This window comes from Pistacia vera, unplaced genomic scaffold (assembly GCF_008641045.1).
Source record: "Pistacia vera cultivar Batoury unplaced genomic scaffold, PisVer_v2 Contig548, whole genome shotgun sequence".
In the NCBI taxonomy this organism is placed as follows: Eukaryota; Viridiplantae; Streptophyta; class Magnoliopsida; order Sapindales; family Anacardiaceae; genus Pistacia; species Pistacia vera.
Window position 1 is genome coordinate 864,249 of NW_022196388.1, and position 26,662 is coordinate 890,910.

The window sequence follows — 26,662 nt, forward strand, 5'->3', positions numbered from 1 at the left end:
CCGGAGTCGCCGTAACAAAAACATTAAAAATATTTAGGGGTATTTAATTGAATTAACAAATTTAGGGGGTTTAAAAAACATTGAATAAAGTTGAATAATATTGTGAGTTTTTGAGTATTTGACTGTTTAACTTTTTTGGGAATACTAAAAATAGTATTCCCAAAATCCAACCAAACGAAGCCTTTAATTTTTAAAATTTGTTCTTTTAAATGCAACATTGAAAATATATTTGTCTTTATTTTTTGAGAATTTGTAGCTATATGTCAATGTACGTTAATTATGTGAGGTTTAAACCCGAAATTTGAGAGAAAATGGGTTTGGAATTCAATTCTCTTTCTCATCTTTTTGCTAGGTTTGTCCTTGTCTATGTTTATCTCCTTGTTCTCCGTTTCCATGTATGGCTTCTAATTTGGGGCTTGGACACCTAGTTAAACAAATTTTGGGCCTGGGTTAGTATGCTAACCAATAATTATAATGGGCTTAGACCAAGCCTCAGCCCGCACCCTTTTATCCCCATCTATAGGACTGTAAACGAGCCGAGCCGGCTCGCGAGCCGGCTCGGCTCGGCTCGATAAAAGCTCGTTTAGAGCTCGGCTCGATAAGGCTCGGTTCGACTCGACTCGAACTCGGTTCGTTTACCGAGTCGAGTTCGAACACAGTAAAGCTCGGCTCGTGGGCTCGCGAGCTTGGCTTGGCTCGTGGGCTCGCGAGCTTGGCTTGGCTCGTGGGCTCGCGAGCCTGGCTCGGCTCAGCTCGATTAAGCACTGTACACTTAATAGGGTATTTTGGTGATTTTTTAAACTATTAGGTATTAAACTGATATTTTTCAGTGAAAAAAGTTTTAAAAAATGACAGTTTCCCCCCCTAAAGTGCAAATTTGAAATAACATGATACACCAAAACAGAGTGTCAATTACTCAATTTCAGTTTCCCATCCCAGTTGCCCTAAATCCCAAATCGCAATCAAAGACCCCTAAATCTCAAATCGCGAACTAGACACTCTAAAATCGATAATCTCCTAGGAATGTTATTTGTATATATTCAGAACTGTTTTTTGATTTTGTAAGGTAATAGACATTTTGTAATGTTCAAAACTATCATGATTAATTCAACATTGGATGTAAATATGAAATGCTGTACGCAAGCAGATTGCTATAAAAAAGGGGAACTTGGCTCGATCAAACCCGGATAAATGGTGGTTTGATCGAGCCTGGCGAGCCTCAAAATTGAGACTCGAGCTCGAGCTCGGTCAAGCTCGACAAGTCTCGCGAGCTCGATATCGAGCCGGCTCGCGAGCCGGCTCGAGCTCGAGCTCGAGTCTCAATTTTGAGGCTCGCCAGGCTCGAGCTCGAGCTCGACACTGTTGTAAATGAGCCGAGCTCGATAAGCCAAAAGCTCAACTCGGCTCGGCTCGTTTACACCCCTACCCATCTACAGCACAATTTTGTTTCCTTTACAATAAACAAAAATAAAGAAATAAAGAGTGTATATAGGACTTTAAGTCTAGAAGTTACTGTCACCACTTTTTTCAACTGTTTAAGTTAACTGATGGACTGTATAGTTGATATTTCCATTTTTCAAGAAGTATGTTTTATAGAAAAATAAAACTTCAAATTTATACAGTCGCCGAAACAGCGTACAATCGATCAGATCTGACTGGTCTTGTACCAATCTGGCCGTAAATGTGGCCAAAAAATCAATGTACATAATGGCAACAAATATCAGAGAATAATGTTGTTTTGCACTCCAAAACTCATTTGTTATATATTATTCAAACTAATACTTCACCAAAGGAAGGAGAAGGCAATTTATGACATTGAACCGCAAAAAATTGGATTTAAATACTGAGAGAAATAAATGGTATACCTAGATTTAGCCGTAAAAGTCTTATTTTGTTGTAAATTGTTCATTGAAATTGACTTATGGGTTTCTTTTTTTTTTCTTTTTTGTTAACAAATTTCTGGTTTTGTTAAATTACAACTGACTTTCAGTTATCAAAGGAAACAAAATAGATAATAATCAATTAATTGTTTGTTATATATAGATATAAGAACTTAAATATATTACCTATTATTAATGGATTATTATCTGTGTTTTCCTTTTATAACTAAAAATCAGTTGTATTTTAACAAGACCATAATTTTTTTTCACATGAGACAATTTCAAAAAACAATTTACGACTAAATAAGACTTTCACAGCTAAATCTTGGTATATCAATTATTTCTATCTCAGTATTTAAATCCAACCTTTTGCAAATTTAAAGTACAATTATTTCGATTAATGCTTTGATTAGTCTCCCTGTGCAGTGAATGACTTTCAGGCTTTGAAGAAAATGAGTTTTGGACTGAAAAACAACCTTAGTCTCTTGCTCTTGTCATTATGTACAAGCCTTTTCGCAGGTTTGTCTCTTTAACAAGAACTAGAACTCCAGTTTTGTTTTCTCTAACCTTGTTGTGATCAATATTTTATCTCGTTAGTATCTATTAATACATGGATTGATCTCTAAATTCTTGGTGTCATTTAACATGGATTCTTTTGAAAATCATCATGATTAGGCTGTCTGTCGACAATTATTATCTTTGCTTTGGTTGCAGGATTTGAAGCTAGTGTTTTATATGATTACACAGCTAGCATTGAGGTACGCTTTCCAATAATTTAATTGTCCATAATTTTATAAACTGTCAATCCTAGAATTCTAAGGTGGAAAACCATCCTCGCCACCTACATTTTACTTCAATAACTTGACTGTCACTGTTCTTTTAAGGGTTGACCATTGAATTAATGGCTTATTTTTCCTACTTTTGCCATCCAATCCCAGTGCCTAGAAAATCCCCATAAACCTCAATATGATGGAGGGATCATCACAAACCCGGATTTGAATCTTGGACTGGAAGGATGGTCAATATTTGGAAACGCAAAAATGGAACATAGACAATTAGGAGGCAACAAATTTCTGGTGTGCCATAGCAGAAATCAACCACATGATAGTATCTCACAAAAGCTTTACCTGCAGAAGGACATGCACTACACTTTCTCAGGTATTTATTAGTAACTATTTCTTATGCATGAACTAATCCTTAATTATTAATTACCAAACTAAAATACCTCTAGTAAAATAACCTAACCGTCGCTTTTTAATTGTTCGTATTTTTGTGGGTATTTTTAACTTACTATTGTGTAAACGATAATTAATGCAGCCTGGTTCCAAGTGAGTGAAGGAGAAGTTCCAGTAAGAGCATTTATCAAAACAAGTAGTGGCTCCAAATTTGTTGGTGCTGTTGTAGCTGAGTCCAAGTGTTGGTCCATGCTTAAGGGTGGCTTCACAGCGGATGAGTCAACGCCAGCTGAGCTTTCCTTTGAGGTTTTTACTTTTTTTAATCAAAACTCTATTGAATGCTCAACAAATATTTCACCTCACATTCTCTTTTACTTTTTTTCTTCTATTTTCTCTTCAAGCACTAGACGTTTAATCCCTTCTCTAATTCCTATCAGATTTTAAGAAAATAATTATATTTATAAGTTGATAACACTAGCCATAAATTATTATAATTTTTACAAAAAAAAAAAGTATTACGAGTAAAATTTATATCTACCATGTAAACTTCCGATACAATTTTAAACATTTTAAGTTTGTTCAATTAATCTTTAATCTGTATGACTTCTGCAGAGCAATCACACATCAATTGAAATATGGGTTGATAGTGTCTCATTACAACCATTCACCCGAGAAGAGTGGAACTCCCATCAAGATCAAAGCATTGAGAAGGTAAATTGCCTTAGTATCTTTCCTTTTCCTTTTAACCTGAAAACTATGATGTGATAACTATATGTATAAGACTAGAAGCAGAACTTTCATACAATTGATATGGTATAAATTTTTATCCTTTAAATTACCTTAAATATATATTTCATCTTTTCAAAGATCTTCTGGGATGAATTTTCTCAATGAATTAGCTGGAGCGGGAACCCTCTAATTACATCTATAATAATTTAACATTTGGCAGAAACATAAGAGAAGAGTAATGCTTCAGGCAGTGGATTCACGAGGAAATCCTTTGACTAATGCAAAACTTTCCATTGAGCAAAAGGTTTCGTCAAGAATGCCGATTGGATGTGCTACAAACAAGAACATACTCAACAACAAGAAGTATCAAGACTGGTTTACTTCAAGATTCGGTTTAACAACGTTTGAAAATGAAATGAAGTGGTATAGCACTGAACCTTCCCAAGGAAAGGAGGACTATTCAGTAGCTGACACCATGCTTCAATTCATGAAAAAAAACCGTATTGCAGTTCGTGGTCACAACATCTTTTGGGATGATCCCAAATATCAACCCGGTTGGCTCTATTCACTCTCATCATCAGCACTTCGTTTAGCTGCTGAGAAAAGGGCAAAATCCATAGTTACAAGATATAAAGGCCAACTTATTGCTTGGGACGTTATTAACGAAAACTTGCATTTTTCTTTCTTTGAAAACAAGATGGGAGCAGATGCATCCATAATGGCTTTCAAGTATGCTAATCAATATGATCCATCAACTTTAATGTTTATGAATGATTATAATACAATCGAGGAGATGGGAGATCAGGTATCATCTCCTGCTAATTACCTTAAAAAGCTAAGACAGATCCAAAGTTCTCTCAGTAAAGGTGCACGTGTGGCTATTGGACTGGAGTCTCATTTTAGGGTGCCAAACATCCCTTACATGAGAGCTTCTATTGATAAGCTTGCTGCTGCAGGAGTTCCAATTTGGCTTACAGAAGTGGATGTTGAAAAAGGCCCCAATCAGGTAAAAACTTAATTACTTAACACTTCATAATTGCATTAAACAACTAACATTTATCATCGTCCCCAAAACCCAAACACAAACAAAAAGAAGAAAGTAGAAATTAAAATAAAATTGTGATTAGACATTATGCTGACATGTTCTTATATTTCTTGGATGACTTATATGGGCAGGCATTGTTCCTAGAGCAAGTATTAAGGGAAGGGCATAGTCACCCTAAAGTCGGTGGAATAGTGATATGGGGTGCATGGTCACCTCAAGGTTGTTACCGTATGTGTTTAACTGATAATAATTTTAACAATTTACCTACCGGGAATGTTGTAGACAAACTATTGAATGAATGGGGCAGAAGAAAGCTTCAGGCTACAACAGATGATAATGGCTTCTTTGAGGCCTCACTTTCCCATGGAGATTACGAAGTGAAGGTAAATCACCCGATTATAAAAAATCCTTCCTTGGTTCACACCTTCAGTATCGTGCCCTCAAGAAACTCTTCAACGGTTCTTCTTCGAGATTCTCCATGAAATTACGTTGTTTTTCTTTGATTTGACATTAATATTATTGTACTTTTGTAATAATTGAAGAATTATAAGCTTTATCTCTCATAAGATTTTAAAAGTTGAATAATACTTTTAACGTACTAACGGATTTTATTAATCAGTGTATTAACATTTATTAAAATCACACATAATATCCGTATTATAAATATGGTATTCGTACTATACTTTAAGTTAGTACACTGATTAATAAAATTCGTTAGTGCGTATGACATTACCCTTGAAAGTTTTATGCTATATGCTTCTTTGGTTTCTTTATAATTGAAACTCTTTCCAAAATAAATGACGATGCCAACTCAACCCTCTCTCTCTTGCTCGACATTTGCCCCTGTTTTTTCTCTTCCACTGTTTCTCTAACCCACATCTTCTTTCTCTCTTTCTATACTCTGCCCCTTATCTCCTCTCTCCACTTTTTCTATTGCCCAAATCTCTTCTTTCTCTATCTCTTCCCTTCATCTCCTCTCTTTCACGAACATAATAAAAAAAATGGGAGTAAGTCAGTAGAGAGAGAAAATGACAATATATACATATTAAATTATTTAAGTATTTCACACATGTGTATGTAGCGGGAAAGACAAAATTTTCCCACCTGCAATATCAGAGGAAGAAGTCAGTAAGAGGAGAGATAAAATTGATTTATTAAAAAGTATGCAAAGCCTTAGAACGCAATTATAAAGAAACGGAAGGAATAACTTTGTATATCTATGTATATAAGATTTATTTTATTATTTATTCATAGATCCTAAATCCTAATATTTCATTTCACTCAAATAAAATAAATTCAAGAAAAAATTTCCAAAAGAGACTTTCAATAATTATTCTCTCGTTGTTTGTAGATTTATAATGGGGCGAACGACAAGTTCCCACCCAAGGTTTGGCCTAATAACAAGTTCCCACCTAAAAAGTTTTAAAACGACAGTTTCACACCCATCCATCCAATTTTTGTGTTAATTCCAACTGTAGAAGGATATAATAGTAAATTCAGTTTATTTTAATTTTTTTAGAAAACCTGCCACCGGCCACCACCTGCCGTTGGCCACTATCTCGTTCTCTTCCATAACCTCTCCGTAACCACCACAAGCAACTCTACCATTTCAGGGACATAGGTCTTCAGAGCATCAAAAGTGTACCCCATCTGCTCCCAAGACGCAAAGGCTGATCTGTTACCTCCAATAGCCTCCACTTCCATCACAATGCGCAACTGGATACGATTTTTAGTGCTCTTGAATGCCATTTTCTCCAGCAAGTGGGAGGCCTAACATGATATTGGTGTCTCATGAACAAAACCACAATCAAGATATATCCCTATGGAGGCTGCTAGGACTTAATTAGACAAATAACACTCATTAAAATAACAAACAACCAAACAAAAACAAGACAGTACTAATCACTTCCAAATGGCAATTAGGAGTTGAATAAAACAAAGCATCAAAACGTTGCTGCAACCCACACATACAGCTGATGTTGCCGAGGCAATTCTGATTTTATTGTTAAGAGTTGTAACCTTAACCTTTCCTGGTTCAACATAATCAGGCAGTACAGGTGGAAGGGAAACACCTTCAAGTACTGCGTCCAAATATAAGAAAAAGAAGGAAAGATAAGAAGAGAAGAAAAGGAAAGGAAGAGAGAAAAAAAAGGAAGAAAAGAAAAGAGAAATGGAAGAGAGAAAGCGGCCTGGTGCAATTGAGAGAGGAAAGAGAAGAAGAGAAGAAAAGAAAAAGAAAGAAGGAAAGAGGAGGAGAAAAAAAATTATGGTTTGTTTCTCACGTTTATATACGGGAATAAAATGACATAATTATCCTTTAATTACTGTTTAAAATTATTATTCTGTCCTTTCTACAGTTGAAAATTATCGGACAAATTGGATGGATGAGTGGGAAACTGTCATTTTGAAACTATTCGAGTGGGAAACTGTCATTTTGAAACTATTCGAGTGGGAACTTGTCATTAAGCCAAACCTTAGGTGAGAACTTGTCACTAACCCATTTATAATGTGTTAGATTACGAGTCTTTTTCTAATGAGATGTTAACTTCTAATAGGATGAATCTTTGTTTCTTTTTCTTATGATTCTTTTTCACCTGGGATTAGGTTGACTTATTATCTTATTTACATTAGATTTTTTATTCTTTATGTATACACATTTATTTAGAAATCATATTCCTTGAAGATTTTTGGTTCCTAAAGTCTTTGAATTAAAGTATCATAAATAGGTGATGAATTAGAAGAGAGATCTTTATTATTGTTATTTGTCTTTTATTCTAGTGAAATTAATATTTCTATAATGTTTAGAATTAAAGTTTTTATTAGTTATTGTTTCTTCTTTGAGTGTTCTAGTTAAAACCTATTGGTTGTGTGTTTGACCAAACATTCCGCAACATGATGACCCAAATTTGCCAATAATGGAGAAGTAATTAAAATGGAACTTGACCTCACCTAATTGGTGAGAGCATTGGATCGTTGATTTCCACGGCTTATAGTAGTTTGTATGGTAAATGGACAAGCAATTTTAGACCGTTCAATTCTCTTTCTCATCTTTTTGCTAGGTTTGTCCTTTGTCTATATTTAATCTCCTTATTATCATACCTTTTCTCCCTTTCCATGTATGGCTTCAAATTTGGGGCTTGGAGACATAGTTAAACTAACTTTGGGCCTGGGTTTGTATGCTAACAAATAATTATAATGGGCTTAGACCAAGCCCCTTCAATTAATACTCGGGCTATTTTTGCTCACTCCGCACCCTTATTTTTTTGCAATAATATTATATTTACAAAAAAATCTTACAAAAATTTGCATACAAAGTAAGGTGGCAAAAAATAGATGGAAGAGTGAAACAAAAAGTCAAACTCATTAAATTCACTCTTCCATTCATTTTTTTGTCACATCACTTTGTATGGAGATCTTTATAAAATTTCTTTGTAAGTATAGCATTACTCTTTTTTTTGGGGGGGGAGAGGGGTAGGTACACCCGACACCCTTTTGATCCCCATTTACAGCATGATTTTGCTTCCTTTGTTATAAACAAAAATAAAGAAATAAAGAGTTATGAGATTTTAAGCCTCAGAATTTACTGTGACCACTTTTTCAATTATTTAAGTTAATTGATGGACTTCCATAGGGTGAGAGGTTTCGATACCCCCTGGAATTGCTAAGAACCAGAACCAGTCAGTTCCTAACTAAAGGAACCCGAATTGGAACCGACTAGTTCCGGTTTCGGTTCCTTTCCCAAGTATCCTATAAAATTTCAATCACCCCCTATTAATTTAAAAATGACAAATACACCTTAAAAAATTATAATACACCTCTGGTAGNTACACCGTACACCCCGCACCCTTTTGATCCCCATTTACAGCACAATTTTGCTTCCTTTGTCATAAACAAAAATAAAGAAATAAAGAGTTATGGGATTTTAAGCCTCAGAATTAACTGTCACCACTTTTTCAATTGTTTAAGTTAACTGATGGTGGACTCCCATAGGGTGAGCGGTTTCGATACCCCTTAGAATTGCTAAGAACTAGAACCGGTCGGTTCCTAACAAAAGGAATCTGAATTGGAACTAACTAGTTCTGGTTCCGATTTCTTTCCCAAGTATCCTATAAAATTTTTATCACCCCCTATTAATTTAAAAATGACAAATACACCTTAAAAATTTCAATACACCCTAGTAGTTCACAAAATTTACACATACGCCCCTGGTTCAAAAACCAGTTTCCAAACAGGGTACCTGGATGTGGATTCTAGTTCCAATTACTAGTTCAAGCATTGCAGGAACTAGAACTGGAACCAGACCTAGGATTTCTCAATTCTAATTTACTCGAAATCGACGATTCAGATACCCGTAGGTTCTGGGCCTACCTTTTACCCATGCTCAACTTATACTGTATAATTGATATTTTCATTTCAAGAAGTGTGTTTTTTACTAGATTAAAAAAAAAAAAAAACCAAAATTTATTCTTTTCCTTCCCCTTGTTTTTTCCTTTTTTCCTTTCCTTTTCTTCTTCCGGTATCATTGTCGGGCCAAATTGGCCTATAGTAGCATCACCAACTACTATAGGTCTCCAGGCCTCCAGAGGGTGCTGCAAGGTCATATCCTGCTCCTACCTCTAGGGGTGTCGTGAGGTTGGCTTCAGCCTCTAATAGTGCCTCAAGTAATGCCATAAAGCCACTAGAGACCATGTCGCTACTCCCAGTGGCAAGTCAACTTCGATTTGGTTTTTTTGTGGTTTCAGGCCAGCAATTGTTAAAAAATGTAAGTTTTAATAATGGAATGAGAATTGAAATTTTTAATAATTTCAAGAAAAATTTGTTGTTTATGAGAGATTTGAGTACTCTTTTTCTTTTAAGTTACACGAGTGTTCAAAGGTACATGAAATTGATGATTCATCCCATCGTTTATCAGTTATCACATGACCCACACTGTTGTGATTTGTGATGGAAGAAAATTCAAAAATGAATTCAAACTCTTGAATAATTCCGACAAAACACGTGTCAGTTACAATATAATATTATTAATAAGCGGATTATATCTCCTTCTTCGTCTCCTATCTTTCTACTTGAAAGTATCGGCAGCCGCACCACTTTGAGAAAGAATCTGTTTCGAAATGGAAGGAGAAACGAGCAAGTCGAGCATAACAAAAAGCCTTCTAGCCGTGAAGCAGCAATCGGGGAAGTCTTACAGTCAGATAGCAGAAGAAACAGGGCTGACCAACGTCTATGTGGCCCAGCTCTTCAGACGCCAAGCTCAACTCAACCCCGACACATCCTCTAAGCTACAGGCGGCCGTGCCCAACATCCCTGTCGAGCTTCTCCATGAGATGATGAAACCCCCCATGAGGTCCTACGACCCCAACTTGATCCAGGAGCCCGCCGTTTACAGGTTTATAAATATTTATATTCAATTTGACGGAGTTTTATATTCATAATTTATATTTATTTTTAATAAAAATTTCATGAATTTGTGTAGATTAAATGAAGCGGTGATGCATTTTGGAGAGAGTATTAAGGAAATTATCAATGAGGAGTTTGGTGATGGGATGTAAGTTGTGATCAATCTATGGTTTTATTGCGTTTCAGTATTAGAATATGATTGTATTGTTGTTTGTGTAGTGGAAAAATATTGATAAACCTTATTAATTTTGCAATTTTTCTGGGAATATATGCTGCATTTGGTTCTTGGAAATGTGGGGATAGATGTTCAGTCATTTTTGTTTCAGTTGTGGTTGCTTTTTTGCTGATACGAAGTTGAAGTTTATTTAATTTGATGGTTAGTCTTCCTGTTGCAGAGTCAATTTAGCACCGCCATTGAAACGAAACCTTTGTGAGGTTATTGAAACTTAGGCCATTTTTTTTAAGCTTGTCTCTTGAGACTTTCATTAGCACTTAGAAACATGTATTGAGATTACAGATTCGAACTAATTTTCACTTGTCTTCTTTTGTTTTCTTAGAGATTGGAGTGAAAGAGGGAAAATTAACACTTTTCTACACAGTTTAATTCAATAAGTTTTGGAAAATTACTATAGGCTAAGATGAACTATTATGCATTCATGAGCTAAAGTTGGCACCTAGCCAAGACAATTTGAGGTCAGTCATTGAGAAGGTTCCATCTTTTGTGATGAATAATGATTAAATGTGGCAGTGTAGAGTATTGGAGTTCTTGAAGTTTTATTTAAATGTACTCAAAATAACACGCAGTCATTTCTCCAAATTAAACATTGTTGACTTCCGCCTAATTGTTTATCTTTCTTGTTTTCTTTGCTGGGTTAGTATGTTTGTAGACATCTCATTCTGTATTCAGCTTTTTATTTATTGTCTTTCTTATCTTTGTTGGTCAGTATGTCAGCAATAGATTTCTACTGCTCCGTTGACAAAGTTAAGGGTGTGGACGGGAAAGATCGCGTAGTGGTCACATTTGATGGAAAATATTTGCCTTATTCTGAGCAGGTCAGTTTTCTTTAATGCTCTATGGGAGCTTGAATTGAAGCTCGCCTGATTTTTTGTTGCAACTAAATAAAATTGAATGATCTTTAAGGAAAAAAAAAAAAAAAAAGCTCAAATGTAGCTAGCTGTAGTGTCTTGAAGTTCAATTTTCTCATCTTGATTAAATATGGATAGTTTAAACACATGCAGTTATTCAGCTAATGCCAATATCAAACTAAACCTTGCAATTGAGTTATCTTAAGTCATTTCTTAGAAAGTGAAAGCTAGTTGTTGCTTGTGGATTATGAAAGAATATTTGTTTAAATTTCTGGGCTTGTGCCTGTTAGAGGTTAATGACTTAATTGACTGTTTCCCATAAATCAAACCCGAGGTCTGCTGTGGAGGGTGGCCTTGTTGAAACTCATTAGCATTTTCTTTTAAGTTTTTAAATGCGTTGAAGAGAATTGTTGATTTAATGAGTCACTTGTGTCAAGTGTTTTTCACCTCATTAAGGCACTCACTGAGGTTTCAAATATAAGCACCTAATCACTAAGTTGACAATGTTTCTGTTCTATGGCACTTTTTCATTGTCCCTGGACAAAACTTGATGATGTCTTATTGATGGAAGGGCATTCTTTTCATGTGCTTCAAAATTTCTCTTGGGTGGGTGGGGAAGTTTTTAATCTCATCAAAAAATAAGAACAGTGTATCAGCCGCTAGCTTAAATATGTAGGAAATAAATAAGAATAGGATACAGAAAAGTATTCAAAGAAAATAAAATCCTGAGTGCTCTACTCTAACTGCTGAATAACTCTGGTACTATATGTCTATGCATAGAATATTATGTGTCGAATAGTATGCCCATATCATGTCAGTTTGAGTTATAGTTTTCAACTATCATTCTTAACAAACATACTTAAATCTCTGTTGATCTCCTATCAGAAGTCGGAGCACATGGTTTCAAGACTACAACGGCAGTGAAGTTGATGAATACAGAATAATCATGCCGGTGCTTTGTTTGAACAATATGAAGTAATTTTCTCCATTTCTTGAATTGGCGAACGGAACATAGCAAGACAAATCTGTACCATAGCCATTATATAGTTGTTTGTGCACTCATAAATCCTTACAAAGATCTTTTTATGAATCTATGATTTGTAAACAGTTCTTGATGAATCCATGGCGGAGATAACTCCCACTTATGTTATTGTTGTGGACTCATAAATCTTTACAAAGATATGCTTTTATGAATCTGATCTTTTACACACAGTTCTTGATGAATCTATGGATATATCAAAACTGAATGGATTGGTCAGCCATGATTGGATTTGGGACTTGGGAGACCTGGATTTTTATCTAAAAGTTAATTTATTTTTTATTAATTAACATAAGTTATACGACTTTATAATTTTACCTTTTTATAGTCTTAATTTAACATTTAACATATTTAGTATATATGCTATGAGAAAACGTTTCAACGGGGATGTAGGATGAGAAAAAACTATGTATACATAGGTTGATTGTTGACGATATATAGTTCTTTTTGTTGCAAAATAATGGTGGACATCCACGCCTTAACTTTGAGGCAGTGAATGGAGGAGGGGCCGTTGGCTATAAAAAGCCCCCCTCCCCTTCATTTTACTATTACAATGAAGTGAAAAGAAAAGAAAATTTACAACTCCCTTTGGCTTTACTTTCTTAAACATTTTGTCTTCCTTAATCTATTACAGTTATACCACTAAGATTATAACACGATATCAGCACGAAGAGCTTAACAAGTGTAACAGTGCACGCCTACTGAAAATGCGTATTTTCAACCTTACAAATGTTATTTAATCCTTGTTTCTGCCTTTATGGCTGGATTTAATTATTATCATTAAATTCCGCATATTTTTAATCACATATGTGTTCCTTAATCTTTGTTTCCGCCTCTATGGTCGGATTTATTTATTACTATTTAATTCCGCCTTCATGGTCAGATTTATTTATTATTATTGAATTCCACATCCATGGTTGGATTTATTTATTACTGTTAAATTCCACCTTTATAGTCGGATCTATTTATTATTGTTAAATTTCTCCTCTATGATCGGATCTACTCATTATTGTTAAATTCTACCTCTATGGCTGGATCTATTTATTATTGTTGAAACTGCCTTCATGGTCGGATCTATTTATTCTTGTCAAATACAACCTTTACAGTTAGATTTGTTTTATTATATTTTCGATAACCAATGTTAGCAATTATGCCTCCATATTATATTTGATAAATGAACTTGAAGTTCCATAAATAATATCGTTTTAGAACTTGAAGTTCTATAATTACAAACATGAAGTTTGTACTTACTAATGTAATTTTTTTTTTTTAAAGAATGGACTTTGAAACTGAGACATCGATATCCAGTAATAGTGGAGACATTTGTATAGTAGATAGTGTAACAACCCACACCATCCTTTGGGATAAAAAATATTTCTCAGGTTTAACCTTTACTAAGGCTAAAATAAATACCACATCAGGATCTGCAAACATAATTGAGGGCTTCGGAAGAGCAACACTCATGTTACCAAGCGGAGTTAAATTAAGTATCTGTGATGCTTTATATTCTAGCAAATCCAGAAGAAATTTGCTTAGTTTCAAAAATATACGACTCAATGGATACCACATTGAAACTCTAAGTGAAAAGGATAGAGAGTTTCTATGCATCACTGCTAATATTTCATGCCAAAAGCATGTGCTAGAGAAACTCCCTGCTTTCTCATCAGGGTTATATCATACATTCTTGAAGAATGTTGAACTCTATGCAGTTATGAACTAGAAGTCCACTGATCCTAAACTTTTTAAAATTTGGCATGACTGTCTTAGTCACCCAAGATCTACTATGATGTGTAGGATCATAAAAAACTCACATGAGCACCCATTAAAGAACTTGAGATTCTATCACCTAATAAGAGTGCTTGTATTGCTTGCTCACAAGGCAAATTAGCACTTAAGCCATCCATCACTAAAGCTGGTGTAGAATCCCCATCATTTTTACAAAGAATTCAAGGGAACATATGTAGACCTATTCATCAACCAAGTAGACCTTTTCGCTTCTTTATGGTACTGATTGACGCATTGGCATGATGGTCACATGTTTGTCTACTATCCACCCGTAATGTTGCCTTTGCTAGATTGCTAGCACACTTTCCAGATTACCCAATTAAAGCAGTCTGTTTGGACAATGCTAATGAGTTTACCTCAAAGACATTTGATGATTATTGTACAACAGTGGGAATTGATGTTGAACACCCAGTACCACATGTACATACCCAAAATGGTATGGCAGAATCATTTATAAAGCATATCCAATTAATTGCAAAAACTTTGCTATTACGTATATAATTACTGACTTCTGCATGGGCTCATGTTGTTTTACATGTCGCGGCGTTAATTAGCCTAAGATCCACTACATATCATCAATACTCTCCAATACAGCTTGTATTTGGGTATCAGTCTAATATATTCCATTTAAGAACTTTTGGTTGTGTTGTGCAAGTTCCAATTGAACCCCCTCAATGCCCCAAAATAGGACCCCAACATCGTTTGGGAATATATGTTGGCTATGACTCACCATCTATCATCAGATATCTTAAGCCCCTGATGGGCGACTTGTTTAACACATGTTTTGCGGATTGCCATTTTGATAAGACAACACTCCCATCTTTAAGGAAAAGGGTAAAGCCTCTTGAAGTAAGGCCTAAACTTTCCTGCAAAGTGAATTCTATGTCTCATTTAGATCCTTACACATCTCAATTTGAAATTGAAGTGCAAAGAATAACACATTTGCAAAATTTTGCCAACCAAATGCCTAATGCATTTATAGATGCAGCAAAGATAACAAGATCATACATTCCTGCTATCAATACAACGGCAAGGATTGATGTTACCATTGAATAATCCATGCGGGCAACGATCAATTCATCTGTTACACGTTGGAAGCGTGGTAGGCCTGTTGGAGCCAAGGATATTATTCCTAGGAAACAAAAGGTACGAAATCAAATAGGTGCCAATATTGACAATACTAGAATAATTGACAATTCCACATTTTCTAAACTAACTTTACAAAAGTTAACAGTCCTTGAAAGGACATAAGCCCCTGAAGAGGAAGAAATCCCTAAAGGAATACAAGAACATAGAAATGAAGAAATTTTTATAAACTATACTCACTCTAGAGAAATGTGGAATCGTGAGACAATTATTGTCCATAACATATTCTCATGCACAGTAGCTACTGAAATTATGAATGATAAGTTTGAGCCACATTTTGTTGATGAATGTCGATAAAGACATGATTTGCCAAAATGGGAAAATGCAATTCAAGTAGAATTAACCTCCCTAGCAAAACGTAATGTATTTGGACTTGTAGTCCAAACGCATGAAAATGTGAAACCTGTAGGATACAAGTGAGTATTCACAAGGAAACGAAATAAGAAAAATGAGATTACTAGGTATAAGGCCAGACTAGTGGCTCAAGGTTTCTTGCAGAAACCTAGAATTGACTTTGATGAGACGTATTCACCAATGATGGATGCTATCACATTTCGATACTTGATTAGTTTATCCGTCTCAAAAGGACTTGATATGCATCTCATGGACGTTGTCATTGCATATTTTTATGGTACACTGGATATTGATATCTATATGAAAATCCCTGAAGGATTCAAAGTGCCAAAAGCAAATGAAAGGAACACAATCAGAACGAATGTGCCATAATCGTCTTAGTGAATATCTGATGAAAGAAGGATACATCAATGATCATGTATGCCCGTGTGTCTTTATAAAAAGGTCGGAATCAAGATTTGCAATTGTGGCAGTATATGTCGATGACATGAACTTAATAGGGACTCTTGAAGAGGTCACAAAAGCTACTAAGTATTTAAAAAGAGAATTTGAAATGAAGGATCTCGAGAAAACAAAATATTGTCTCGGCCTGCAGATCGAGCATTGTTCAAATGGAGTTTTGCTCCATCAATCAAATTATACTAAAAAGATCCTAAGGCGATTTAATATGGATGAATCTCACCCCTTGAGTGCCCCAATGGTTGTTTGGTCTCTTGATCCTAAAAATGATCCATTTTGTCCTAAAGAAGATGATGAAAAGATACTTGGTCCTGAAGTACTGTATCTAAATGCAATAGGTGCGTTATTATATTTGGCACAATGTACAAGATCAGAAATAGCATTTGCAGTGAATCTGTTGGCAAGATTTAGCTCTGCACCTCGCCGACATTGGAATTGGATCAAACATGTCTTTCGTTACCTTGGTGGAACAAAAGATTTGGGATTATTTTATCCAAGGAAATTTGTTAATGATCCTAAATTAGTTGGCTATATAGATACTGGGTACCTTTCTGATCCTCACAAAGCCCGCTTACAAACGGGATATGTTTTCACTCATAATGGTATTACAATATCATGGTGCTCTACAAAAATAAACATTGGTTGCTTCTTCCTCCAACCACTATGAGATTCTTGTGCTTTATGAAGCCAATTGAGAATGCATATGGTTAAGACTTAAGATCTATCATCCATCACATTGAAAGTACATGCACATTGCCACGTACCTCAGATGCTCCCACAATTATAAATGAAAAGAATACAACATGTATTGCTCAAGTTAGGAGAAGATATATTAAAGGAGACAAAACCTAGCATATTTCATCGAAATTCTTTTACACTCACGAACTCCAGCAAAATTGTGAGATTGATGTCAAACAAATACGATCCAATGATAATCTTGCAAATTTATACACTAAGGCTTTATCGACATCAACATTTGAAAAGTTAGTGTATAACATCGATATGCGACGGCTCAATAAGTTACTAAGTTAATGCTACCATTATGAGAAGGAGCATTGATCAAGAGGAACATCGATTAGGGAGAGTTTTTAGACAAGTATATTGTACTATTTATTGTAATAGACATATCTTCACTGTACTCTTTTTTCCTTGATCAGGTTTTGTCCCACTGGGTTTTCCTGACAAGGTTTTTAATGAGGCAATATGAAGCACGTCCAACTTCACGTTACAGTTATATTTCTTTACTTGGTTTTTTTTCCATAGGGCTTTTCTCGAGTAAAATAAATACACTTAAGCCCCCCTTCATTTTACTATTACAATGAAGTGAAAAGAAAATAAAATTTACAGCCCCCCTTCGACTTTACTTTCTTAAACATTTTGTCTTACTTAATATATTATAGTTATACCACTAAGATTATAACCTTTTCTTTTTTCTTTTTTTTTTTTTTTTTTTTTTTTTGGTGGGATAAGCCTATTTTTTTCAACAGATATAGTTAAAATGTTTTGGTTAACACATGTATAGTGAAATAAGAAGAGAATTCAAAAACTATTGAGGTTTTGTTCTTTGGTGAATAAAACATATTACACTCTTAACGTGAGCACTATTGATACAATGATTTATATATGAAGAGAATTATGGAATTCTTAATTCTTATTAAACATGACTAAATACAAAGAATTTATACAGTAATGAATTGTTATTCTAGGAAGTTAATCCCCAAAATCATGAAACAGTTAACTACTAATTTACAGCTAATTGATTATAATTACTCCCTATGATTACTACTAACCCTATAATTATTGCTAAATACAAGAATCCTGGGATTTCAATTAAATCTGAATTTCCCTGAAGCTGGGGAGTAGATATTTTCCATCCCTAGCTTGCTTATAATCCTTTGAAATGCGGAACTTGTCTATCCTTTAGTTAAAACGTTTGCTAATTGACCCTCTGTAGAAATGTAGGGAGTGCAAATTAATCCGCTCTTAAGCTTTTCCTTTATGAAATGTTTGTCAACTTCCACATGTTTAGTTCTATCATGCTGAACTAGGTTATGAGCTATGTTTATTGCAGACTTATTATCACAATAAAGCTTTATTGGGTTCTTCTATTTAATCTTCAAGTCCTCTAAGATAATCTTGAGCCATAACAACTCACAAATACCTTGTGCCATTGAACGAAATTCTGCCTCTGCACTAGATCTTGCTACCACTGGTTTTTTCTTACTCCTCCAGGTTACCAAATTTCCACCAAGAAAGGTACAAAACCCAGATGTTATCTTCAGTCAATAACAAAGCTAGCATAATCAGCTTCTGTGTAGGCTTCTAGTTCCATATTTGTGCTTTTTCTAAAGAGAATCCCTTTTCCTGGACTGCTTTTCAAATATTGCAATATTCGGTATACTGCATGGAGATGGACATCCATAGGGTTTTGCATGAACTGACTTACCACGCTCACCGCATATGCAATGTCAGGCCGTGTGAGTGACAAGTAGATTAACCTCCCAACAAGTCGTTGGTACATGCCTTTGTCAGTTGGTTTTCCTTCCATAGACTCTCATAGTCTATGATTTGGCTCAATAGGCGTGTCTGATGGTCTACAACCAAGTTTACCTGTTTCTTCTAGCAAATCAAGAACATATTTCTGCTGTGAAATAAAGATTCCTTCCTTGGACCAAGCTGCTTCTATTCCTAAGAAATACTTTAACTTCCCAAGATCCTTGATTTCGAATTCTTTTGCTAAATATTTCTGAAGAGCTTCCTTTTCATTTGGATCATTTCCAGTCATTATAATATCATCCATATAAACTATCAACGCAGTGACTCCCCCTGAAGTAGAATGCTTGATAAACAATGTATGATCACCCTAACTCTGTTTGTACTTCATATGTAACATTGCTTTGGTGAATCTTTTGAACCATGCTCGAGGAGATTGTTTGAGCCCATACAATGCCTTTTTCAATCTACACACTCTGTTTTTGCCTAGATTTATGCCAAAGCCAGGCGAAACTTCCATATAAATTTCCTTCTCAAGATCTCCATGTAAAAAGGCATTTTTCACATCAAACTGTTGTAAAGTCCAATCATAATTTGTTGCAAGAGATAACAACACCCTTATTGTATTCATCTTCACCACTGGTGCAAATGTCTCCTGATAATCCACTCCATAGGTTTGTGTATACGCCTTGGCTACTAGTCTTGCTTTATACCTCTCAAAGGATCCATCCGACTTATATTTCACTGTGAAAACCCAATTGCATCCTACCGATCTCTTACTAGTTGGTAATTCCACTAGTTCCCATGTTTTGTTCTTCTCTAAGGCCTCCATTTCTACTCTCACTGCATGCTTCCATTCCTCTTTACCAAGTGCCTTAGATAAGGTTTGTGGGGTGGCTATAGTGTTTAGATGAGTAAGGAAGCTTTTATGTATGGCTGATAATTTTTTAAAAGACATAAACTGGGATAAAGGGTGTTCTGTGCACTTTCTCACACCCTTTCTTGTGGCTATGGGCAGATCCAAATCAAGAACAATAGGTGATAATCTAGTAGAAGGACTTAACTCATTCCCAAGTGATGATTCGGTTTCTTGAACTTGCATAGGATTGATCACGGGCTTTATTCTTCTTGAGTAAACCTGTAACGGCTATGTGAGTGTAGGGTTTGATGGTTCTGTAGAAGGATTAGGAGATGATTCTGTAGAAGGATTAGGAGATGATTCAATAGATGACTCAATAGGCTCGACTTCATAAATGGGTGTAGATATGTGTTCAATTTCAATTTCAAGATTGGGTTCAATTTGCATGGGAGATGTTTTGACTAACATGGATGGTTCTCTAAAAAACAAATCCTTATCTTCCATATATGATGTCTCCCCTTGAAGATAAGGATTAGAAAAATGGTTCAGCAAATGTGACATTAGTAGACACATAAGTTTTTCTAATGGTAGGATTGAAGCATTTGTATCCTTTATGAGTAGGGGAATATCCTATAAAGACACACTTGACAACTCTAGGATCAAGCTTGTTCCAACCATGAGAGTGAACATGAACAAAACAAACATATCCAAAAACTTTAGGGGCTAACTTAGTTGACATATTGAAATCTGGAAAATATTGAGATAACACTTCCATTGGACTTTTAAAGTCAATGACCCAGGACGGGATACGATTTATTAGATGAGCTGCAGTTAAGGGTGTTCAAAAGCGGTTAACCGCTTTTCTAAATCGAATCGGATTTTCTGTTCGGGAAAATTCCCGAACTGAAATCGAACCGGTTTTAGGGAAAATCGGTTTTTCGGTTCCTAAAAACCGATTAACTGTGTTTTTTTTTTTTAAAAAAGGTTAACCGGGTTTCCCTTTTTTTTTTTTATAAAACTTTTTTTTTTTCATTTTGTCCTAAATTAAATTGTAAATATAGGCAATACATATCCAAATAAAAATAAAACATTCATACATATCTATTGACCACTACTAACAATAAATTAAAAATTGATACGAATAAAAGTCCGAAATGAAATAAAAATAAAAGTCCATTATAAAACAATAAAATAAATAAATAAGTCCCAATTGAAAACAACAAAAGAAATTGGGCAAATACAACTCCACAAGTGGAAAGCGGAAACTAAAATTAAGTCAATACGAGTAGATCTCCCAATTTTTGCCCAAATAAAAATTAAATATTAGAAGTTTACAAAAATTAAATCATATTTTTTTTTTCATTGCCTACAATAAAAAAACTATTAAAGAAATCAAGCCTTAATTAAATGCTGCAAAACCTTCAATCATTAAGATGAATATGAGTACTATTTCCCATTGTCAAAGACACAAATTCTACAAAAAATAGGTCATATAAATAATGATTAAATTCAAAATTCAGTCAATAAATCCAATAAAGACAACATAATAACTAATAATTGAAACTAAAGCAAAAACTTTACTTGACTCAAGCTTTGATATCTCTTCCAAGCTCTCCTCAATCATGAATGGTTCACGTTTAGCCCGAATCCAATCTTGTGTACAAATAAGAGCCTCCATCGTCTTAGGAGTGAGGGAGCTACGAAATGGATCTAATACATGACCCCTATTGCTAAACGCTGACTCAGATGCAACAGTTGAAACCGGCATAGCCAACACCTCTTGTGCTATTGAAAAGAGAACTGAATAACTATTTGAATTGACTTTCCACCAACTCAAGATATCAAACATCTTGTCCTTGCGACGCTGCTCACATTCATCCTCTAAATATTTATCCATCTCAGATTTGGTCACCGTAACTTCTTGTCCAGCCATTGCCTCATCGTACATACAATACATTAATTCTTCAAGATCAACATTTACATCTTCCACATTAACCTGACTTGCTTGTTGAGACTGTTGACTAGATTGCCCACTTGGAGAATTACAAATGAGCTTGTATTGGTCAAATAAAAAGTACAAGGTTGTTTGCACTTTTGTCTTCAAAAGTTCAACATTAGCATCATCATAGGATTTACTAATAACCCAATTCACATATCCTAACTTGAATCTAGGATCCAATACCACTGCAATGAATAACATTAAGCTGATGTTATCAATATTTGACTAATATTTATCATGTTTTGCCTTCATTCTCCTAGCCACAGCACTTAAGCCAACATCATTACTTCTACACCATTTTGAAATCTGCATTCCAATGGCAAAGATTTTGCGCATGTATGCATTGCCGATAACAAAAAGTGAGCTCCACACACATAGAGTAGCATCATAAAAAAACTTTCAAAAAAGGTAACACGTAACGGGCATACTCCCAATCACTAGGCATAGGCAAACTTCTTGACTTTTCCCCTCTAGTAAGTTCATCTTTATACTTAATGTCTTGGATTTTTCCAACAACTCAAATGCTTTCTGAAATTTTAAAGCCACATCCAACATTAAGTACGTAGAGTTCCACTTGTTTCTACATCAAGAACCAAAATATTTTTTTGTTCAATCTTTTCTTGCTCTACATACTCCTTAAACCTTTCTAATCTTTCTGGAGAAGACCTCACATATCTCACTGCAGAGAGAATTCTGAAAATGGAGTCCACTATGTCTTTTAATCCCTCTTTTATAGTGAGACTCAATATATGTGCACAACACCTCATGTGCAGAAAGTCACCATTCAAAACACTACCCTTCCAACTTTTTAATCGATTCTGGAGATATTTTATTCCAACATCATTAGAACTTACATTGTCAATGGTAACAGTGAAAACCTTAGAAATACCCCAATCAAGCAAACATCTCTCCATTGCCTTGTCAATCAATAAACCTTTGTGACTAGCAATTGGACAAAAGTTTAAGATCTTTTTGTGTAATTTCCAATCATCATCAATGAAGTGAGCCATCAAACACATATAGTTAAGGTTTTGGCAAGATGTCCATGTATCAGTGGTAAGACTTATTCTCTTACTAAACTGACTAAAAAAGGCCTTCAACTTATTTCTCTCCTCAACATAAATATTAAAACAATCTCTAGCCACAATAATACGAGAGAGAACTTGAAATAGAGGTTGTGCATCCCTCATCATATCGCAGAACCCCTCACACTCTACATGTCTAAAAGGCAACTCATCAACAATGATCATTCTAGCTAGAGACCGTCTAAGCCTATTTGGATTGAATTTCCAAGTTGTAAGTGAAGATTGTGTGGAGGTGGCAGCAATACCACTTGATTGGTCATGTGATTGTTTCTATTGAAAAACTAAAATCCTTTATTTCTTATCCATCACATTCAAATGATACTTTTTACATCGACTTAAGTGATTCCGTAGACAATCAGTACCACTTTTACTTGGACATGCAAGCACATTCCCACAATAATCACATGTTGTTGTCCTATCATTCGTATTCTCACAAGGATTTACAGTAAAGTGATCACACATGTCAGAAGTATTCATTCGAGTATTAGAACTTACACGTTTGGGGACTCGTGGTGGTCATGGATCAGGATCCGTAGAAGGTTGTGAGGCTACCAATGAGTTTGGAGTTAGATTCCTACTAGTTTGTGTCTCAAGACTCTCATCAGTATTAGAATGGTCAACAGCCATGGGATTGGATTTGGACATCTGCAACATCAACACGAAGAAATATGTTTTAGTTTGATACATGAAATAATTCTATAAAAACCACCTAGCAGTGATTTCCACCACAAATTTGGTCTTTTTGGTTGAAAATAAATGAAAAACAATTTTACACCAACAAATCCAATCAAACCTTTTTCCATCTATTTTTCTTAATGTAATATTCATCTCTCTTCTTCCTTTTTTTTTTTTTTTTTTTTTGGCTTGAAACCATAAATTAAGACATGACATGTTACCTAAGGGATAAACTACAGGTGTAGGGGACTCTACATAGTGAAAGGAGCTCTGGAGTCTAGTGATTTAAGGAACCATACACAATCAGCAATGAAAAGCTTCTAGTGCCATAAAACTTTTTGACAATCAATAAATTTTTTTAAAAAGCCTAGATCTCTGATACCTGATCGCTGGAAGAAGACAACGAAGCTGAAAAATGAAAGCTATTGGAAGAAATCACGAACTTGCTCTGATGTGGTGCTGCTTGCTGGAGCTGGAAGAAGACGACGAAGTTGCTGCCTGCTGGAGTTGGAAGAAGACGACGAAGGCACGAAGTTGTCGCATGCCGGAAGAGAAGGACGAAGTTGCTGAAGCTGGAAGAAAGATGACGATATCAGGAATTTGGGAACTAAGAAAATTTTTTTGGGTTGGGATTTTAGATTGAGTGAATTAGGGATTTATTTTAGTTTAGGTTATTATTTATTTATTTAATATAATATATATATTTGAAAAACCAGTTTAGAAAACTGGTTTTCAGTTAACCGTTTCTAATTTTTCCAAAACTGGAAATTCAGTTTTTTGAATTTTTCAAACCATAACCGAACCGGTTTTTTGGTTTAGTTCGGTTTTTGCATTTTTTTGAACACCCCTAGCTACAGTGAGGGCAACTTCTCCCCAAAAAGTTTTTTGAACATTCTTTTGAAACAAAAGAGCACGAACAGAGGCTAACAGATGACCATTTTTTCTTTCGGCAACTCCATTTTTGGGGGTGTGTTCACACTTGAAGATTCATGAATAATTCCCTCTTTTTGAAGATATGGAGATAAAGTTTGATTGAAATAGTCTCTAGCATTATCTGTTCTCAACCTCTTAATTCCAACATTGAATTGACTTTTGACCATTTTATGAAAAATAGGAAAGATGGTGGTCACATCAGATTTTTATTTTAGCAAATACACCCATGAAACTCGAGTGCTATCATCAATGAACGAGACAAACCAATGAGCCCTGGAGATGTTGGGAACTCGAGATGGACCCCAAATATCATTGTGGATTAAGGAAAAATGATTTGTAGTTCTTTTATTACTCGAAGGAAAGGAGACACGTCGATGTTTAGCAAATTCACAACCATCACAGTAAAACTCGTTTACATTAACATTCTTAAACAAGGATGGAAACATAACACGAAGAATACTAAAGGAAGGGTGTCCAAGTCTAAGATGATGAAACCAGATTTAGTCATTATTGGAATTAGTGTTGTTGGACAAGAAAGAGAAAGGTGGTTTATTCCCATCGTTCACTTGGCTGTTGGGTAACTCAAGATAATAAAGACCTTGTCTCACCCTAGCATGTCCAATCATCCTCTTTGTAACTTGGTCTTGAAATGTACAAGAAATAAGAGAAAACAACACACTGCAGTTTAAATCTTTTATAAGTTGATGAATAGACACAAGATTTGTAGATAACTTAGATACATGTAGTACATTTTTAAGAGTTATGGATGGACTTAGAATAATGTCTCCTTGGCCAACAACAGTGGCCAGAGATCCATCAGCGATAGATACTTTTCGGTTGCTATGACAGGGATGGTATGTGAGAAATTTGTGTGAAGAATGGGTCATATGGTTGGTTGCCCCGAAGTCAATAACCCAGGAATTTGAAAAATCTGAACTAGAGGCTTGATAATCCGAGGATTATACTAGTTTATTTAAGCTTTTAGGTTGGATTTTAGATACTTCTTAGTCTATTTTTGCTTGAATTGATACTTAATTCCTTACATTTCGTGTTTCAGGTTAAACTGGAAATTTTGAGCGAATAAAGGCAGATTTGGAGTTTTTGGACTCAGAAGCAAGCGGAGGGCAATTCTGGAATTTCAGAATTCTTCAGGAAACTTCGCCGCGGTGAAGGTTGTTCTTCGCCGCGGCAAAATGGACTAGACACGCACCAGATTTAGCTCCTTTGTCACTGCGGTGAGATTCCTTCTTCGCCGCGGCGAAGTCTGCGTACTCCACTTTTTGTAAAACGCACAATTTCTTTTGTAGGCTAAGTTGTAAGATTTTGGGCGAGGTATAAAAGAAATACTTAGTCTTGGTGTTGAGGGTGTTCGTGGAGTAGGGTTAGAGCATTTTTACATTTTTCTTAGATTCATTTTGAGCGAACTTAGATCAAAAGAGAGTGAAGATTCGGGATTTAATAAGTGGATTTGTCATTTGGGAAGATTTCTTGTCTTTTCTTTTATTTTCATTATGTTGAACTTTGGTATTTTCGTTTATTTTAATTGTTTCATTGATTTAGCCATGAACTAACCTATTTTGGGTTAGGGTTTTGATGTAGTTCGGATTCTAATGCGTTACAAAGTTGATGATTATTAATTTCATATGATTTTGCTTTGATTGTGCGATTATTCGGTATTTATTGTTTGTTTGTGATGAACATGATGAGATTGAGAGATAATTCATGTTAAGCTTATTGGGTAATCACCGTTGTATTATTGGATGCTAGAGATAGATTCAAGAACCGATAAAATCAATATAGAATTCTTATGCTTAATAAACTTAGATTTATTAACTTTCATTTTGTTGGGTGCGGAAGGTTAATAGGGAAGAGTAGGACAACATAGCCTGAGAAGGTATGTTGGACACTTTAGAGAGTTCGATTTACAATCAATGCATGAGAATATGAATTTTAGTTTAATTCTTAAAGTTTAACCCATGGAGTCCGAATGAAGTCAAAACCCTACCCGTTTGTTTGAATTGATTTTATCCCGTTTTTAAACCTTGCTTTCATAGTTTAACTTTATTTTAGTAAATTTTGTTTTTGTTTTAGTTTAAATTGCTCCCTTAAATCCCAAAGAATTCGATTTCTTCAACTTGAAAACGGTAGAGAACTTAGTGCTTAGCAACAATCCTCGTGAGAACAATACTCACTCATCATTATATTACTTGTACGATTAGTATACTTGCTACATATTGCATGTTGTAGGAAACACACAACAAGGCACTTAAAGCATATAAGGAATAAAGTTTACCTAAATTTGCTAAAGAACAGGTACTTGTAGACTTTTCTAATGAATCAAGGAGTGACCTCAGCCTTCCAATGTATTCTTTGTTAAATTCATGTTGCTCTTCACCACTGAAATCATGTGACCTGTCCTTTCTAGATTGAGTCATATTCGCCTGGCTTCGCTGTGTTCCTCCTTTAAGACCTTTATTCCATTGAGAACTTTGTGGTTTTCCATGAAGTTTCCGATATTGC

The 26,662-nt window shown here is 35.1% G+C and overlaps 2 protein-coding genes across 2 annotated transcripts; both read left to right on the forward strand.

Moving 5' to 3' along the window:
• The first annotated feature begins 2,332 nt into the window (after positions 1 to 2,332).
• Positions 2,333 to 5,311, forward strand: LOC116107797 (endo-1,4-beta-xylanase 5-like). The gene is made up of 7 exons (XM_031394086.1): positions 2,333 to 2,399; positions 2,556 to 2,638; positions 2,819 to 3,038; positions 3,198 to 3,361; positions 3,668 to 3,766; positions 4,005 to 4,790; positions 4,961 to 5,311. The coding sequence occupies exons 1-7, from the start codon at positions 2,333 to 2,335 to the stop codon at positions 5,309 to 5,311; spliced, it is 1,770 nt and encodes a 589-aa protein (XP_031249946.1).
• A 4,557-nt stretch (positions 5,312 to 9,868) lies between these two features.
• On the forward strand, positions 9,869 to 12,527 carry LOC116107813 (cyanate hydratase-like). The gene is made up of 4 exons (XM_031394100.1): positions 9,869 to 10,218; positions 10,306 to 10,377; positions 11,174 to 11,282; positions 12,201 to 12,527. The coding sequence occupies exons 1-4, from the start codon at positions 9,944 to 9,946 to the stop codon at positions 12,237 to 12,239; spliced, it is 495 nt and encodes a 164-aa protein (XP_031249960.1). The 5' UTR covers positions 9,869 to 9,943; the 3' UTR covers positions 12,240 to 12,527.
• Positions 12,528 to 26,662: the final 14,135 nt, after the last annotated feature.

Bases quoted from the DNA above. Each gene is read 5' to 3' on its own strand.
- LOC116107797 (XM_031394086.1), top strand. From the start codon at position 2,333: ATGAGTTTTGGACTGAAAAACAACCTTAGTCTCTTGCTCTTGTCATTA. The intron at 3,767-4,004 runs GTAAATTGCCTT...AACATTTGGCAG, and splicing joins AAGATCAAAGCATTGAGAAG to AAACATAAGAGAAGAGTAAT. The intron at 4,791-4,960 runs GTAAAAACTTAA...TTATATGGGCAG, and splicing joins TTGAAAAAGGCCCCAATCAG to GCATTGTTCCTAGAGCAAGT.
- LOC116107813 (XM_031394100.1), top strand. From the start codon at position 9,944: ATGGAAGGAGAAACGAGCAAGTCGAGCATAACAAAAAGCCTTCTAGCC. The intron at 10,219-10,305 runs GTTTATAAATAT...GAATTTGTGTAG, and splicing joins CAGGAGCCCGCCGTTTACAG to ATTAAATGAAGCGGTGATGC. The intron at 11,283-12,200 runs GTCAGTTTTCTT...ATCTCCTATCAG, and splicing joins ATTTGCCTTATTCTGAGCAG to AAGTCGGAGCACATGGTTTC.